Raw genomic sequence first — 14,201 nt, forward strand, 5'->3', positions numbered from 1 at the left:
TCGGCCACTCCATCAGCCACTTCTTGTCAGTCCCCATAGAGCTGTACCTGTTCAGTTTCATCGTGTGGTCCCAGTGCGTGGGACTCTGCTCCCCCAGTCCCTGCCCAGAGGTTCAGGGGTTCAAGAGACATGGGAAGCCCTCTGCTCCATAGCCTCAGATCAGGCTCCTGTTTCTCCCTTTCCATCTTCCCAAGAGGGAGAAAGGAAGGGAGGGAGGAGAGAAACTGCCAAAGCCGAGTGATGGGTTTGGGACAAATGCACAAAACCCAAGGGTTACGGGCAGCATGCTCCCTCCCCTACATCGATTCTTTCTCATCCACTGCTGGCTGCCGGGGGCTGAGGGCATGGCAGAAACAGGCTGGAGGGGAAGGAAGGCTGTGAGGTGGAGATAAGGCCGTGGAGGACAGAAGAGGGCGGTTCCTCCATCCTCATATCCCACAGCCTCATACGGCCCCAAAGTCGCTCTATATTCCACCAGCAAGGTCGCCATCTCCTTCCTGCCCCCATATCCCTCCCCAGCAGCCTGCCATATCCCCAAAGCCCCGTGTCCTTACTGCCATGCATGTCCAGATTTCCCAGCGCACCCCCATCAGCTCAGGTTCCCATATTGATCACGCAGCTTCCGCACATCCCTGCATTCCCCTTATATCCAATGCTGGTGGCATGCCATATCCCATAACCCTGCACATGCCCCAAATATCCACCATTCACTCCTTAACGCCCCACCCCAATATCCTCCCAGTTCCCTGTATGCCATCCCCAGGGGCTCAAATGCCACCTCCATATTTTTACATGTTCCTAGGCAAGTGCCCCAAATCCCATTCCCACAGCACCATATACCACGGGCACCCTTGTACCTCATCTCCCAGACGTATGTCCCCATAGCTCTGATATCCCATCACCACAGCCCACCCCGTGTCTTTCTTGTGCTTCATATACCATTTTTGCAGACCCCCCATATCCCACCCTTACAGTCCCCATACCAACTCTACAACCTTATGTGACCCCAAAGCCCACCCGTATCTCATGCACTCAGTCTCTGCATTTCCAGCATCCTCCTATTGCAGCCCCACAGCTCCCACATATATGGGATATGGGACATTACCCTCCAAAAGCCCAAACACCAGGGCCCCCAGTCACCCACCCCACCTGCAGCGGCTCTCCCACCCCTCCCTGGATGCCCTAACATCCCTAACACACCGGGACAACCCAGGCGAGGTGACAGTGGTGGCCATCCAGTTAATGACACACACAAGGGCTCGTTCTGATTTGGGGACTCTTGTTCCACCTTTTTTCTTCTCCTTCGCCTCTCCAACCTGCTTTTCCCACTGTCGTGCCCTCCTGGATGCTCCTGGCATCCCTCTCCTTCCCCATCCCTCTCTCACTCTGTCTCAGCCTCTGCCCATGCTTTCATTTTTCACTCACGCTGTTTTTCTCTTCATTTCTTTTCTCACCCTTTCTCACTCCTTTTTTTTTCTCACAATTTCCGTTTTTATTTCTGGTCTTTCTTCATTTTCTCTTTCACAATCACCCTTCCCAACAACGTCCATGTCTCCTCCCTCCCCTTTACCACGTGAAATGACCCCTTTCTACTTCTTTCATCCTCCCAGGAACCGATTCTTGCTTTGTTTTCCCACAGCTGAGCACTCGTTTGGCTGCACACCAGTCTTTTGGGATGTGTCTTCAGCAGGGAGCAGTCTTTAGGGGGTGGAATCGCCCACAGCATCTTCCCCTCATTAGTGTTCCTCGTACTTATTATCCTCCTGAAGGGTGTGTGGGGATCTGGCGTGCAGCTGGGAGATCCCAGCAGGGCTGGCTCCAGACAGGAATGAGGCGTCTGCGGGAAGGAGCAAGGTGGGTGGTGGGGAGCCCGAAGGTGGGGTGATTCCCCCCTCAGCTCAGGGTGTACCTTTGGTTCTCTCCCGGACCCAGAAGAAGAGGAGGATGAGGCTGTTGATGGTGAGGAAGCAGCCACCCACAACCAGGAGCCGTAGAAGAAGGAAGCAGCTCTTCCCTGCAAGAGGGCGGGACAGGTTAGGAGATGTAGACACAGTTCATGCATGCGGACAGAGGGAAGGCTGTGAGCATCGTTCTGCCACCATCTCTCTTTCCCTTTCCCCACCCCTCCTTCTCCAGGCATTGTGCTCAGGTCCTGAGTGCTGAACACCCAAAGACTTTCCCCACTTGCTTGGCTCTGCAGGAGGCACTGAGAAATTTCGGAACAATGGCTCGGGAGGCCAAGGAGAGGATGCTGAGCCGTAAAGGTGAACAGAGGGATGCTTGTGTTACTTGTGTGATAAAGGGGTGGTTGGGGCTGTGGTGGAAGGGCTGAGAGGGAGGGAGAGGTGGGTGAAAGACTGGGTGGGCTGAGTCACAGACAGAAGGATGGTGATTGGATAGATAGAGCAGCTGCCCGGTGCAAAAATCAGCTAGTTTGGAGAGGAATGTACAGGGACTGGAATGGAATAGTTTCAGGAAAAAATGGAGAGAGGGAGGGACAGACGGATGGACAGATGGAGAGAGGGATGGTTTAATGGGCTGGTTACTGGATGGATGGATGGATGGATGGATGGATGGGTTGGTGGTGGATGGACTGACAGATTGTTAGGTGGGTGGATGGATGGCCAGCTCACCTTTCTTTTGGGTATTTATACTGATAGACACGGCTTGGCTTGTGAAGGAGGGGATCCACCTCTCAGGCTTTTTTTCCTCATACTTGCAGGTAAAGTTTCCACTCTGTTGGGGACCAGCACGTGGGAACTGGAGGACCATGGAAGTCCTTAAATTGCCCCCATGATCTGCTGCATTGTCCTCAGAGCCTTCTGTCGTAGGGAGGACCTCTTGGCCATCCCTGTAGAAGTGAAACCTCCGTACAGTGGCGATTCCAGGGGCCTTACAAATGATGCTCAGGAGATCTCCTGCCATCACCTCTCCCAGCGGGGACTCCACCATCAGCAGGGGCTGGGGAAGGTGGTCTGAGAAAAGGGGAGGAATAAATGGAGATGTAGCAATAAGGACAGCACAAACGGATCTCCAGTTGTTTGCCTTTCCACTGCATGCAGCAAAGCTTGGGATTGTAGGCTTCCTGCCACGACATGAGAAGAGTGCCAGTGGCAGCCACCTTCCAGACCATGCTGGTCCCAGAAAGATAAATCCTCCACCCAGACATCCTACTGATTTTGGGGATGGGCTAGGTTAAACCACAAAGCCCACCAGTCCTATTGGGAGACTTCCAGGTGAGTTGTCACATTGGGGGGCTATAGCTGATACCCACATTTGGGCATCTGAATAGTTCTCAGAGGGGAGGGATAAAGCAGAGAAAAAGATAAAGAAATCACACAGCTCACCTCCAATCTTGATCACCAGTTTTTCACTGGCTGGGGATGTGAGCTGCTTCTGACCTTGCTTGAGGGAATAGCTGCAGAAATGTGGACCCCTGTGTTGCATTCGGGAGAGGATGAACTCAAACGTGTAGTTATTCGTCGAGCTAAATCCTGAAACTGCCCAGCCAGCCTCACCAAAAATTTGGTACGTCAGCTTCCCAGTGATGTTGAGGGGAGTGGTGCACACTAGCGTGACAGCATCTCCAAAGAAATATTCCTTCTGTCCCTGCAGCACCCAGAGGGTCGGGGCAGGGACTGCGGCTGGTGGATAGAGAGGGAGACAGGCATAGGGGATGGAGGTGAGGTGCAAGGAGTAGAGGCAGAAGGGACTAACTCCACGCAAATAAAAGAAACTGGCTTTCATTTCAAGGAACACAATAAAGCACAGAGGGGACCTCATAAAGCAGAAATGTCTCTGGGCTATGACTCATTTTATCTCCTTGTGATTCAGCACAAGGTTGCGTCCCGCTGTGGGAAGTGATGAAAGAAAGGAGACTGCAAAAACCCTTTCCACACCCTGGGCAGCGTTGTCATGCCAGCAGAAATGTCCTTAATGTCCTTTCAAGCAATATTTTTTTTTTTTGATGCAACTTGATAATTTATGAAAATAGGAAATGGGGAAGGGGGTCAAAAAGGCTAAGGGTGAAGGGTAAAACCCGTCGCTGATGCTCCTCCACAGCAGTCATTGGGAAAACATGTTTGGTCTCCACCTCCCTACCTGCCCCCAGCTGCAAACCCTACAAAAATACCATTGACCCACACCCAAAATAGGAGGAGCAGGTGTGGGAAGGAGAGGGCTGGGAAGGGGTTGGGTCTCAAGGGGTTTCCACTCATCACCAGTGTGTTGACACGAGGCAGGACTTCAACAAAGTGAGATAAAGAAAAAGCCCCAGCACCCAATTTCACCACTGGTTTGTTATGGGGAGGGGGAATGAGGCTGAGGGTCTCCCAGACAGTCACACCTGTGGGACCCCAAATCCAGCCGTGCCCCCAGCAGCTCAGCCCCTGTTTAAGGAGACCCCAGAGGAGTTACCTTCCTCAGAGACCATCTGGCAGGGCAGGAGATGCACAGTGGCTGGAAGAGAAGAGGGGAGAAGGACTGAGTGTGAGAGTGAAGGGGGGAACGGGGATTACATGGTGAGGGCATCTAATAGGGGAGGGGAAGGGAAGGGGAGTGGAGTGGAGGGGAAGGGAAGGGCAGGGAGGGCAGGGCAGGGAAGGGAAGGGAATAAAGTATAGGAGGGAGAAGGAAAGGAAGACTGGTATATAGAAGGAGGTGAAAGAAAGGAAGGAAGATTGGATTGAAAGCCAGAAAAGAAAGAGGAAAAAATAAAAGATGAGGGCAGAAAAAGAAAGGATCTGAGAAGGATATAAAGGAGAAGAAGGTCTAGAGGCAAAAGAAGGGGAAAAGAAAAGTGAGGTGAATAAAAGAGAGAAAAGGAGGAAGGAGAGAGGAGAGGAGAGGAGAGGAGAGGAGAGGAGAGGAGAGGAGAGGAGAGGAGAGGAGAGGAGAGGAGAGGAGAGGAGAGGAGAGGAGAGGAGAGGAGAGGAGAGGAGAGGAGAGGAGAGGAGAGGAGAGGAGAGGAGAGGAGGGCAAAGCGGGGACATGGGGACTCACTGAGGAACATCACAAGGCGGGGGGCAATCATGTCACTGCGGTCCATGGGGTGCTGAGGGCTCTGAGCCGGGCTGCCTGGAAGCAGGACGCACTGTCTGGTTGCTCCCTGCTGCTCTCTCCATCGGTCTGACTTGAGCACAGGGCTCACAGGGCAGGAAGAGGAAGTGCTGCAGAAATAAATGGAAGCCACGAACCACATCCGAGAATCGTGAGGGAACTACACCCTAATTCTATGTTTCTCTGTGTGTTGTCATCATGTTTTCAGATGACATTTCTCCCTGTGTGCTCTCAGTCCTTTGGGCACTCTCTTTGCCCAATGAACCATAGTCTATCTCATCCACACCTTAAGTTGGGGGACAGAAGGTGGCTTTTATCTATTGTCTCCTGCCTTGGACATCTTCCTCATGATGGGTGACAAGAGGAGCAAGAGGAGCAAGATGCTTTGCTCTTGTTCCGTGCAGGGGGGTGGACAAGATGACCTCCAGAGGACCCTTCAAACTTCAACCAGTCTGTGAATGTTGGCTTAGGAAGACCCTGAGGATGAGGAAGGTGATTGAAATTATCCTCCACTGGGGAGACAGTAGCAGGGATGAAACACGGTGATGGCCTTGACCATTTATTTTCCACAATGGGAAGCATTTCATGGGAACGCAGGTGGGATGTAAGGGGTGGCCTTCGCTTATCACCACTGGAGTAGTATCCATTCCCAGGAAAGCAAAAGGAGGCCCTTGAAGGGAAAAGCTGGAAGTTACCTTTCAAAACACCGCTGAGGAAGGACAAAATCCACTGTACCTCCACTGTACACTTCTCTGTAGCCACAAGTACAGGTCCCCATGCCATTTCCTACGGTGCTGGGTCATTAGTGCTGAGCACTCATCTCCAGCGAGGTGACCTCGGCTGCGATGGTGGTCTCAGGATCTTCCCTGCAGAAGTGAAACAATCACTGCCTTGTTTACAGGAGCTGTGTAAGAGGAAGAAGAGGTGATAGCCCTCCCCTGTGACTCCAGATGAAATGTTCAGACCAAGCGTGGGACTGGATGGTGAAAAAAAAGCAAATATATACCTTTAGGGTTCCATTCTTCCTTCCTCTTTTAACCACCTAGGTTTCAATGACACATATCTAGGTCTTGAAAAGCATTTGTAAAGAGAACTGAGCCTGGTGACCTCAGAACAAGGTTTTTCAAGAAAAATGAATGCTGCTGTCATTGTGCTTCATTAAATTCAGGGTAATTGAAGGCCTGAGACGTGGAGGAAAGTATCTGTGGATAGAGGGAGGTGTGATGGAAGAACAGACCTGTCCAGGACAGTGGAGAGAGAACCCTACTGATGTGTAGCTTACCCTTAATCCTGATGGCTTTGCTCTTCACAGACCAGACTGCGCTGAGCCCACTGATTATGGTGTTGGTGCATGTGTGTGGTCCACCATCCTTTGGCTCTGTGATGCTGAAGCTGCAGGTACAGGTCCAAATGTCCACAGCCCATCCACCTGTTGTCCTCCTTGGATCAGAAAACGACAAATCAGAAGGAGAGTGTGCACAGTGAGATAGTCATTCTTTTTGTGTGTTCAGAGAGTGCAGAAAGGCCTGGGAACGAAGTTAGGCATACAATTTATAGGAAGATAGACTTGTTCACCAGGGATCAGAGCAGAAATCCCTGTCTGTGGGACCACTTGGTGCACGCATACTGGATCAGACATTTGAGGGAAGGGTAAACTCAGCTTGCAGGAGCTGCCTTGAAATAGAGCTCTCTCCCCTGTATGACTCATTAATTCGCTGGCAGAAAACAAGCTGTTGTGTTGCTTGTATCAGCACAAACTCCAGCCCTCTGACACTTCAAAAAAAAAAAAAACACAGAACAAGAACAGCAGTAATGAAAAACAGAAGTTTTCTTGCACTGCAACTTCTGTTTTTTCTCAGGGTGGACAAGAGATAAGAAATCAGCTCTAAGTCCCACAAAAGTCCCACAACCCCATCCTGTGCCAGTCCATAGCTGCACAACAAGATTTGCACAACTTTTTTTTCTTTTAATCTGCATTTAAAGCTCGAAACCAGATAGGTTAATTCCAGTTCTTCAAAGACAGAGCTACTTGTGACTAACACTCACAGTCCTCGAGTTGAGGTCAGACCTCTAGAACATAAGCAAGAAAATCTTGCTGTTACTGTAAGGTCAAGGGAACAGCTCTTCTGCACCTTCTGCTGTGGTTTCACACCGCCAGGCAGCCAAATGCCACTACAATCTTTCTCTCACTCCTCCTCAAAGGGGAAGGGGGAGAAAATACAATGAAAAAGGGCTCAAGGGTTGAGATAAGAAGAGGAACATCACTCAACAATCATAATTATGGGCAAAACAGACTCAGCATAGGGAGATCAGTGTAACATTGCAACAGAATGGAGCAATGTGAAAGTAAAAGCAAACTGAAAACACCCTCCCCACTTCCCCAGCACCCACTTCCACTTCTTCACCCCGAGCAGCACAAGGGAACAGGGAACTGGGGCTGTGGTTAGCGCAGAACACTTCATCACCTGCCATGGTCAGCGCAGAGCACGTCATCATCGCCTCCAACGTGGGGTCCCTCCCAGGGGATGCCTCCTTCCCGAGCTGATCCTGTGGGGGCTCTTCTTCCCATGGAGTCCATCTGTCAGGAGCAAACTGCTCCAACCTGGGTCCCCTCATGGGTTCCTTCCCCTGCAACGGTTCCTCTGGGCTCCTTTGTGCATGCAGACTCTGTTTTATCACATAACAATTCAGCCAGTTCATTGCAATAAACCTTTCTGATAACACACAGGTTATAACCCCTCTCCAGTGTGCTGTGAGGAGGGGGGTGTAAGACTCAGTGGTCTAAAAACACCACCTGACAAAAAAATAACAGCTGGGGAGAGATGAGCAGGGTCCACCTCGGAAGAGAGAAAACTTGACAAGGAGATGCAAGAAACGTGGGCCCACGGTAACCTCAAGCAGCAGCTAGGACGTTGCTTCCTCACACCGTGCAGCATTCCACTGCATACTGGAATAGCTGGAAGGCCAAAAATAGGTAGCATTTGTAAAGATGAAGATTTGAAATCAAGCAGAGTTTTAATGTGTAGCAGCATGTTGTTGTGTCTGAGCTGATAGCATCGTCATCTCCCCCATAACATCGTCATCTCCCCCATAACATCATCGTCATCTCCCCCGTAATGTCGCCATCTCCCCCATATCATCATCTCCCCCACACATACAAACATGGAGGAAGATGAGAACTCACCGGACTCCGGGCTTCTGCTGTCTAACACTTGTGCTTCCCCAGGCTGAGCTCGGAGGACATCACAGGGTTAAATCCCAGCTTCCCTTTCCCCAGCTGCAGGAATGGTTTAATATAAAAACTAATAAAATAAAAATAAGAACGGGGGATTGTCCAGTGACACAGACGGGGCATGCTAAGTCTCTAGCTAGCTGAGGCTGTCAGGAAAGAGATAGAAGCAGAGTGATACAAGATAAAACTTTTTAAGGACTAGTGCTGTGGTTTAACCCAGCAAGCAGCTCAGCACCACACAGCCGTTTGCTCACTTCCCTCCCACCACAGAGAGATGGGGGAGAGAACAGAAAAAAAAAGAAAGAAAGAAAAAAAAAAAGTAATAGCTCATGGTTTCATATAAAGACAGTTTAAAAGGGCAGAAAGGAAGGGAAAAAATAATAATGATAAAGGAATATACAAAGCGAGTGATGCACAGTGCAATTGCTCACCACTCACCGACCGATGCCAGACCCCAAGCACTGTTCCAGCTACTGGGAGGAAAATTAACTCGATCCCAAGTGAAATCAGGACAGATGGTCAGAGTAACTCCAAGCGCAGGGCAAACTGACTGCTGCCTTCGCAGTAACTTCAGCAGGTCCTTGCGGGAAGGTTCTGTCTTGCCTTGCTTTGCAGCTATGGCAGTGGGAGACACTGAAGAAAAATCTTCCTTCTGCCACCGTGTCTTTGAAGCCTGGCATGGAGTGGAAGGAAGCCTGGAGGCCCACAGCTACCCTTTTCCTGAAGCCCTCCTGAAATAAGGTAGAAAAGAAACAGCTCTTCCATATCCAAATCGTTCCTTTGCCAGCTGGATCCATGGGTTAAGATCTGCTGTTCCTCAAGGAGTTTGGGGTTCTCACCCACAAGACTGGCTCACTTGACTTTGCGTAGGCAAACCTTAAGTATTCACACAGAAATGCCCTGCTCCTCCTCGTCTTGGCCAAAAGGACTCCTTGATCACCTCCTGGGGCTGGGAAGACCTCGCAGAGGTGCCACTGGGTTGCCTGGAAGAAGCAACAGCCGACTGCATCCTTGTGAGTGATGACTGAGGTCAAAGCAGCAAGGCAATGCCCAGGGGACAGTGCCTTGTGTCTTCTTGTATAGGAAGGGAAACTCAGCCCTATGGGGCAGGCCTGGTTAACACCATGCTCATCCACAGAGGAGGTGCTGTGAAAATTCAGAAATGAGGCTGAATTTCAGAGGCAAGCAAAAACCAGGTTTAATAGACACAGATTTCTAGGTTGGAAGAGACCTCAAGATCATCGAGTCCAACCTCCGACCTAACACTAAGCACTCCACTAAACCATATCGCTAAGCTCTACATCTAAACGTCTTTTAAAGACCTCCAGGGATGGTGACTCCACCACCTCCCTGGGCAGCCCGTTCCAGTGCTTAATAACCCTTTCGGTAAAGAAGTACTTCCTAACATCCAACCTAAAACTCCCCTGTCGCAACTTTCGCCCATTCCCCCTCGTCCGGTCACCAGGCACGTGGGAGAACAGACCAATCCCCACCTCACTACAGCCTCCTTTAAGGTACCTGTAGAGAGCGATAAGGTCGCCCCTGAGCCTCCTCTTCTCCAGGCTGAACAAGCCCAGCTCCCTCAGCCGCTCCTCGTAAGACTTGTTCTCCAGACCCCTCACCAGCTTGGTCGCCCTTCTCTGGACTCGCTCGAGCATGTCCATGTCCTTCCTGTAGCGAGGGGCCCAAAACTGAACACAGTACTCGAGGTGCGGCCTCACCAGAGCCGAGTACAGGGGGACAATCACTTCCCTAGACCTGCTGGCCACACTGCTTCTTATACAAGCCAGGATGCTGTTGGCCTTCTTGGCCACCTGAGCACACTGCTGGCTCATATTCAGCCGACTATCAACCAATACTCCCAGGTCCTTCTCGGCCAGGCAGCTTTCCAACCACTCATCTCCCAGCCTGTAACTCTGCTTGGGGTTGTTGCGCCCCAGGTGCAGGACCCGGCACTTGGCCTTGTTGAACTTCATACAGTTGACCTCAGCCCATCGCTCCAGCCTATCCAGATCCTCCTGCAGAGCCTTCCTGCCCTCGAGCAGATCGACACACGCACTTAGCTTGGTGTCATCTGCAAACTTACTGAGGGTGCACTGGACGCCCTCATCCAGATCATCGATAAAGATATTAAAGAGGACCGGCCCCAGTACCGAGCCCTGGGGGACACCACTTGTGACCAGCCTCCAACCAGATTTGACTCCATTCACCACAACTCTCTGGGCCCGGCTATCCAGCCAGTTTCTAACCCAGCGAAGCGTACGCCAGTCCAAGCCCCGCGCAGCCAGTTTCTTGAGGAGAATGTTGTGGGGAACGGTGTCAAAAGCCTTACTGAGGTCAAGGTAAACCACATCCACAGCCCTTCCCTCATCCACCAAGCGCGTCACTTTGTCATAGAAGGAGATCAGGTTCGTCAAGCAAGGAAATAGGAACATTGTGGGTTAGGTGTGAGATAGAGCAGACGCACAAATCAACCCAGAGGCTCTTCTCTGAGCCAATAGCACATCTAGACTGAAATGTGAAATAGTCACAACCCTAAGACCTAGAGACCTCCTCTGCCATGATCCCGAGGCTGTGCACAAGCAAACACAAATACACACATTTCAGGAAGGAGGATGGAAAGACACACCTTTCCATGAAACCCACAAGACCTAAACACAACATCCAGCTTTAATTGGTAAGACACAAGGCATGGGGTTGTGCAGAGAGGAAAGGAGTAGCCAAGTACTTCCAGTTCACTGCTTCTGTCTCTTGGGGACACTGAAGCAGACAATGAGGAATCAGGCAGGGCCCAACGGAACAGATTGCCTTGGCAAAATAGAGCAAAACCTTTAAGGGTTCTTCTTCTAATTCATCTTGTTAGTCCATCCTGAATCCTTCTTCCAGATCTGCAAATGAGGGAAGTAACAGCACCAAAAATTGCTTCTCTTTATTCTTGGACCTCTAAGGGAAATCAGTTTGGGGTTCAAATAAGAGAGGAGGGTGAGAAGTGATCCTGTTCAAGCTCTGTCCAGAACACCCTCCCCAAAAAGGAAGGTCAAAATGAGGGATTTTTTGGGACAAAGAAATTGAAGTCCCAGGATCATAAGAATTAGTGTGGTGCAATAAAAATTAAATATTTACCTCTTTTCTTCTTGAGGCGGTGGGAGAAGAAAAAGATGAGGCCATTGATGGTAAAGAACGAGCCACCAACAAGGATCTCTCGAACCCAGCCGATTATCTGGCCTGGGGAGGAACCAGTGGTGACTTTGCCATGATGACTCTTACAACGAGCAAGCCCATCTATAGCTACCCACATCTCAGAGGGATGGAGGATAAAAGAAAGGAGGTCTAGAAGGAGGTCCTAGAAAGCCATGGTCTCATCAGAAAAGCCATGTAAGGCGATGAGACTCTTTTCACTGAGATTTTTTTCCCCAGTATTTCTCATATTTTTTGTTGATAAGAGCATGGGCAGACATGGCAATAAGCTCGTTTAGTGACGGACACAGAGACTGAATTAGCGAGATGGATGGTCATATAACAGGACGGGATGGAGATGACACTCACGAATTAATTCATAGGCAAGCACATGCAGAATAAATTAACTGATGATAGGTCAGCAGTTATTAGAGGTTTTAGTGAGGAAGGGTTGGAAAACTCACGTTTCACATAGACATTGACCCAGGGGCTGCTCTCGGAGCGAACGGCACGTCCAGACTTAAATACAAAATAGGCACAACTGTAAGACCCAGAGACCTCCCTTCCTGTGATCCTCAGGTTGTAGCTGTAGTTTTGCAGTTTCACAACTGGGATGGAGATTGCAAGTCCAAAGTCCCCATAGTACTGGAATTCCCTTATATAGAATGAAGAAAAGGGGACGGTGCAGAGGAGCTTGACATTGTTTCCGTATCTGTAGACTGGCTGCTGAGGATCCAGGGACAAAACCGGGGCCACTGGAGCACCTGGGGGGAAGAGCAAACAAAACCTGCTACCCATTGACATGAGGATTTGTGCACAAAACCCATTATTTTTTCCAATGTTGTGCTTCAGATTTGACAAAGGGAGTAGACAAGTTAATTCTTTGGAATATTACTGGGACAAATACAGAACCTTTTACTAAAGATCAGCTTTTGTCGGAGTCATTCATCGCTCTTTTTTCTACGTCTTGAACTATGGGAAGATAAGCACAGACTCACAGACCTCAGAGATATGAATTCAGAGCAACTCAGTTTCTTTGTATTCACCGAAGTGCAGAAAACAAGTATTTTCACATGACCAAAGAGGAAGGCATGTGATACACCCCAAACACTAAGGAAAGGCTTGGGGAGGCTCAGTGCCGCGAGACCTCTTGGAGGTGACAGAGCTGTTAGGTTACCCTATTCCTGACTGCTCACAGAAACCCAGGAGCACAAAAGGAGCTTGTGAGAAGGTAGAGACTCAAAGCAACATCATCTAGAGACAACGCAAGACCCACGTACCCTGAACCTTAATTGAAAGAGGAAGGCTCCTATTGGAAGGAATTTCTCGTCCAGCATCCTTCACCCAGTACATGCACGTGTACTGCATGGCAGACACTTTTGCAGCTGTGAGCTGGAACCAGGCAACTGTGTGAGAGTAGGAAGCAAGTGCGAAGACTTGGTCCCCACTTTGATTGAAGAACCGAAATCCATCTACAGTCTTCATCGTCGGAGCCACGCATATGAAAGCAATGCGTTCCCCTTCATAGTAGACATCATAACTGGGGTCTGTGGAGAGCACAGGGACTGGCAGGGGGTCTGGGAAAGAAAGGTAAGGATTTAGAGGATGGGAGGGAATTTTCAAAGTGGAAAAGGAAAGTGAGACATCCCTTTCCTCTCCATTTCACAAAATGCAATCCAACTCCACCTCGTTGCCAAAGAGTCAGTTTAGTTGGAGAGCATCTCACAACAGGTAAAATTGTTCTTACCAGCAGAGGATACAGCAAGTGGGAGCACCTGGAGGAAAGCTGTAAGAGACATGTATTGAAGGCTTTGAGATGACAGGACTAGACAGAGAAGGCTGCAAAAAAGGAAGACAATAAGTCACTTACACAGCAGCTGTGCGAGAAAATATTGCATCATCGTGACCAAAACTGTCTTGGAGAGAAAAAGATGGGCGCCCAGCCAGCTTATATTTCAGGCCCTATGAAGTCCTGCCCCTTTGGGGAATCAGCTGAGAAGGCAGCCACTCCCCAGCACTACATATTCATGGTTCGCTGCTGTGCTGCTGTGGCATGGAAAGTCTGGATGGATCACGGAGCAAACCAAGTGCACTATGTCACAGTCCCTTCGTAGACACCGGAGAGGGCATGGCAACTGCAGGTTATGATCCTGATCCTCCATTTCTTGTGTTTTGTGAAAATTTCCCTCAGGGTGAATGCCAATCCCATCCAGAGGTGGGTTCTGGATTTGGCTATCTGTTCTCCTAGCTACTCCACCTGGCTAGTGCAAGGTTTTCTCCCTCTCCATATGATGACCACCAGAAATTTGACATCCTAACAAGCAACCGTTCTTTCTCCACCATCCATCTATCCATTTACCCACCCACCATCTGTCCATTTACCCACCCACCAGCAGCTTTGTGTTCATCTACCTCTACACACCGTCACTCAGACAAATTTAGCCATCTGTATTGCTCAGTTTCTTCTACACACTCTGCTACTTGGTTCCATGTTTCTCAATGCAGACTCGTATCCCCAGGTACATGCAGATGTTGAATTTGTGAGGGCTACTAAGCCAGCATGGGTCAGTAGCCCCAAATGCCTAAACTATAATCTCAAATGGCCTAAAATATTACCACTTTAGGCAATGAACAAGATGTCCCATCTTCAGGTGTCATCACATGTCTGCCCAGGACCAACCCAGGGACAAATTTTTATCACAAAGACTAACAAGGCTAAAAACCTTCACTCAGT

General features: G+C 49.7%; 4 protein-coding genes across 47 annotated transcripts in view; 1 reads left to right on the forward strand and 3 right to left on the reverse strand.

The window, feature by feature from the left end:
- The window catches only part of LOC121063051 (flocculation protein FLO11-like), a 114,271-nt gene extending 113,783 nt beyond the window's left edge, over window positions 1-488 (reverse strand). For all 35 annotated transcript variants that reach the window (XR_005815804.1, XR_005815806.1, XR_005815805.1 and 32 more), the window contains exon 1: window positions 278-488. The gene's annotated coding sequence lies outside the window, so the exon portion shown is untranslated. The remainder of the gene's footprint in view (window positions 1-277) is intronic.
- The window catches only part of LOC121063052, a 56,972-nt gene extending 47,956 nt beyond the window's left edge, over window positions 1-9,016 (reverse strand). Inside the window, exons 1-13 of one of the 9 annotated variants that reach the window (XM_040543384.1) lie at window positions 8,243-8,330; window positions 7,853-8,014; window positions 7,524-7,725; window positions 6,607-6,831; window positions 6,341-6,498; window positions 6,065-6,260; window positions 5,754-5,924; window positions 5,002-5,168; window positions 4,417-4,458; window positions 3,348-3,644; window positions 2,634-2,975; window positions 1,910-2,014; window positions 1,554-1,837 (exon numbers count right to left, since the gene is read on the reverse strand). In XM_040543384.1, coding sequence (XP_040399318.1) covers window positions 1,737-1,837; window positions 1,910-2,014; window positions 2,634-2,975; window positions 3,348-3,644; window positions 4,417-4,458; window positions 5,002-5,168; window positions 5,754-5,836 — 1,137 coding nt within the window. In that variant the 5' untranslated portion in view covers window positions 5,837-5,924; window positions 6,065-6,260; window positions 6,341-6,498; ... (2 more) ...; window positions 7,853-8,014; window positions 8,243-8,330 and the 3' untranslated portion in view covers window positions 1,554-1,736. The other 8 variants (XM_040543389.1, XM_040543388.1, XM_040543390.1 and 5 more) reach the window with 8 other exon arrangements.
- On the forward strand, window positions 559-1,704 carry LOC121063058. The gene is made up of 2 exons (XM_040543396.1): window positions 559-802; window positions 1,037-1,704. Exons 1-2 carry the CDS (start codon window positions 559-561, stop codon window positions 1,702-1,704), a joined length of 912 nt encoding a protein of 303 aa, XP_040399330.1.
- Window positions 9,017-10,807: 1,791 nt separating the features above from the next.
- Window positions 10,808-13,416, reverse strand: LOC121063059. Of its 2 annotated transcripts, XM_040543397.1 has the most exons (6): window positions 13,338-13,416; window positions 13,215-13,253; window positions 12,748-13,044; window positions 11,932-12,231; window positions 11,414-11,515; window positions 10,808-11,178 (listed from the first exon to the last, which is right to left on the reverse strand). In XM_040543397.1, the coding sequence occupies exons 1-6, from the start codon at window positions 13,366-13,368 to the stop codon at window positions 11,150-11,152; spliced, it is 798 nt and encodes a 265-aa protein (XP_040399331.1). In that variant the 5' UTR covers window positions 13,369-13,416; the 3' UTR covers window positions 10,808-11,149. The 2 variants fall into 2 exon arrangements, with proteins under 2 accessions (XP_040399331.1, XP_040399332.1); XM_040543398.1 differs by lacking the exon at window positions 13,215-13,253 and having other exon boundaries at window positions 13,338-13,393.
- Window positions 13,417-14,201: the final 785 nt, after the last annotated feature.

The sequence above is a fragment of the Cygnus olor genome, unplaced genomic scaffold (assembly GCF_009769625.2).
Source record: "Cygnus olor isolate bCygOlo1 unplaced genomic scaffold, bCygOlo1.pri.v2 S100, whole genome shotgun sequence".
Classification (NCBI taxonomy): Eukaryota; Metazoa; Chordata; class Aves; order Anseriformes; family Anatidae; genus Cygnus; species Cygnus olor.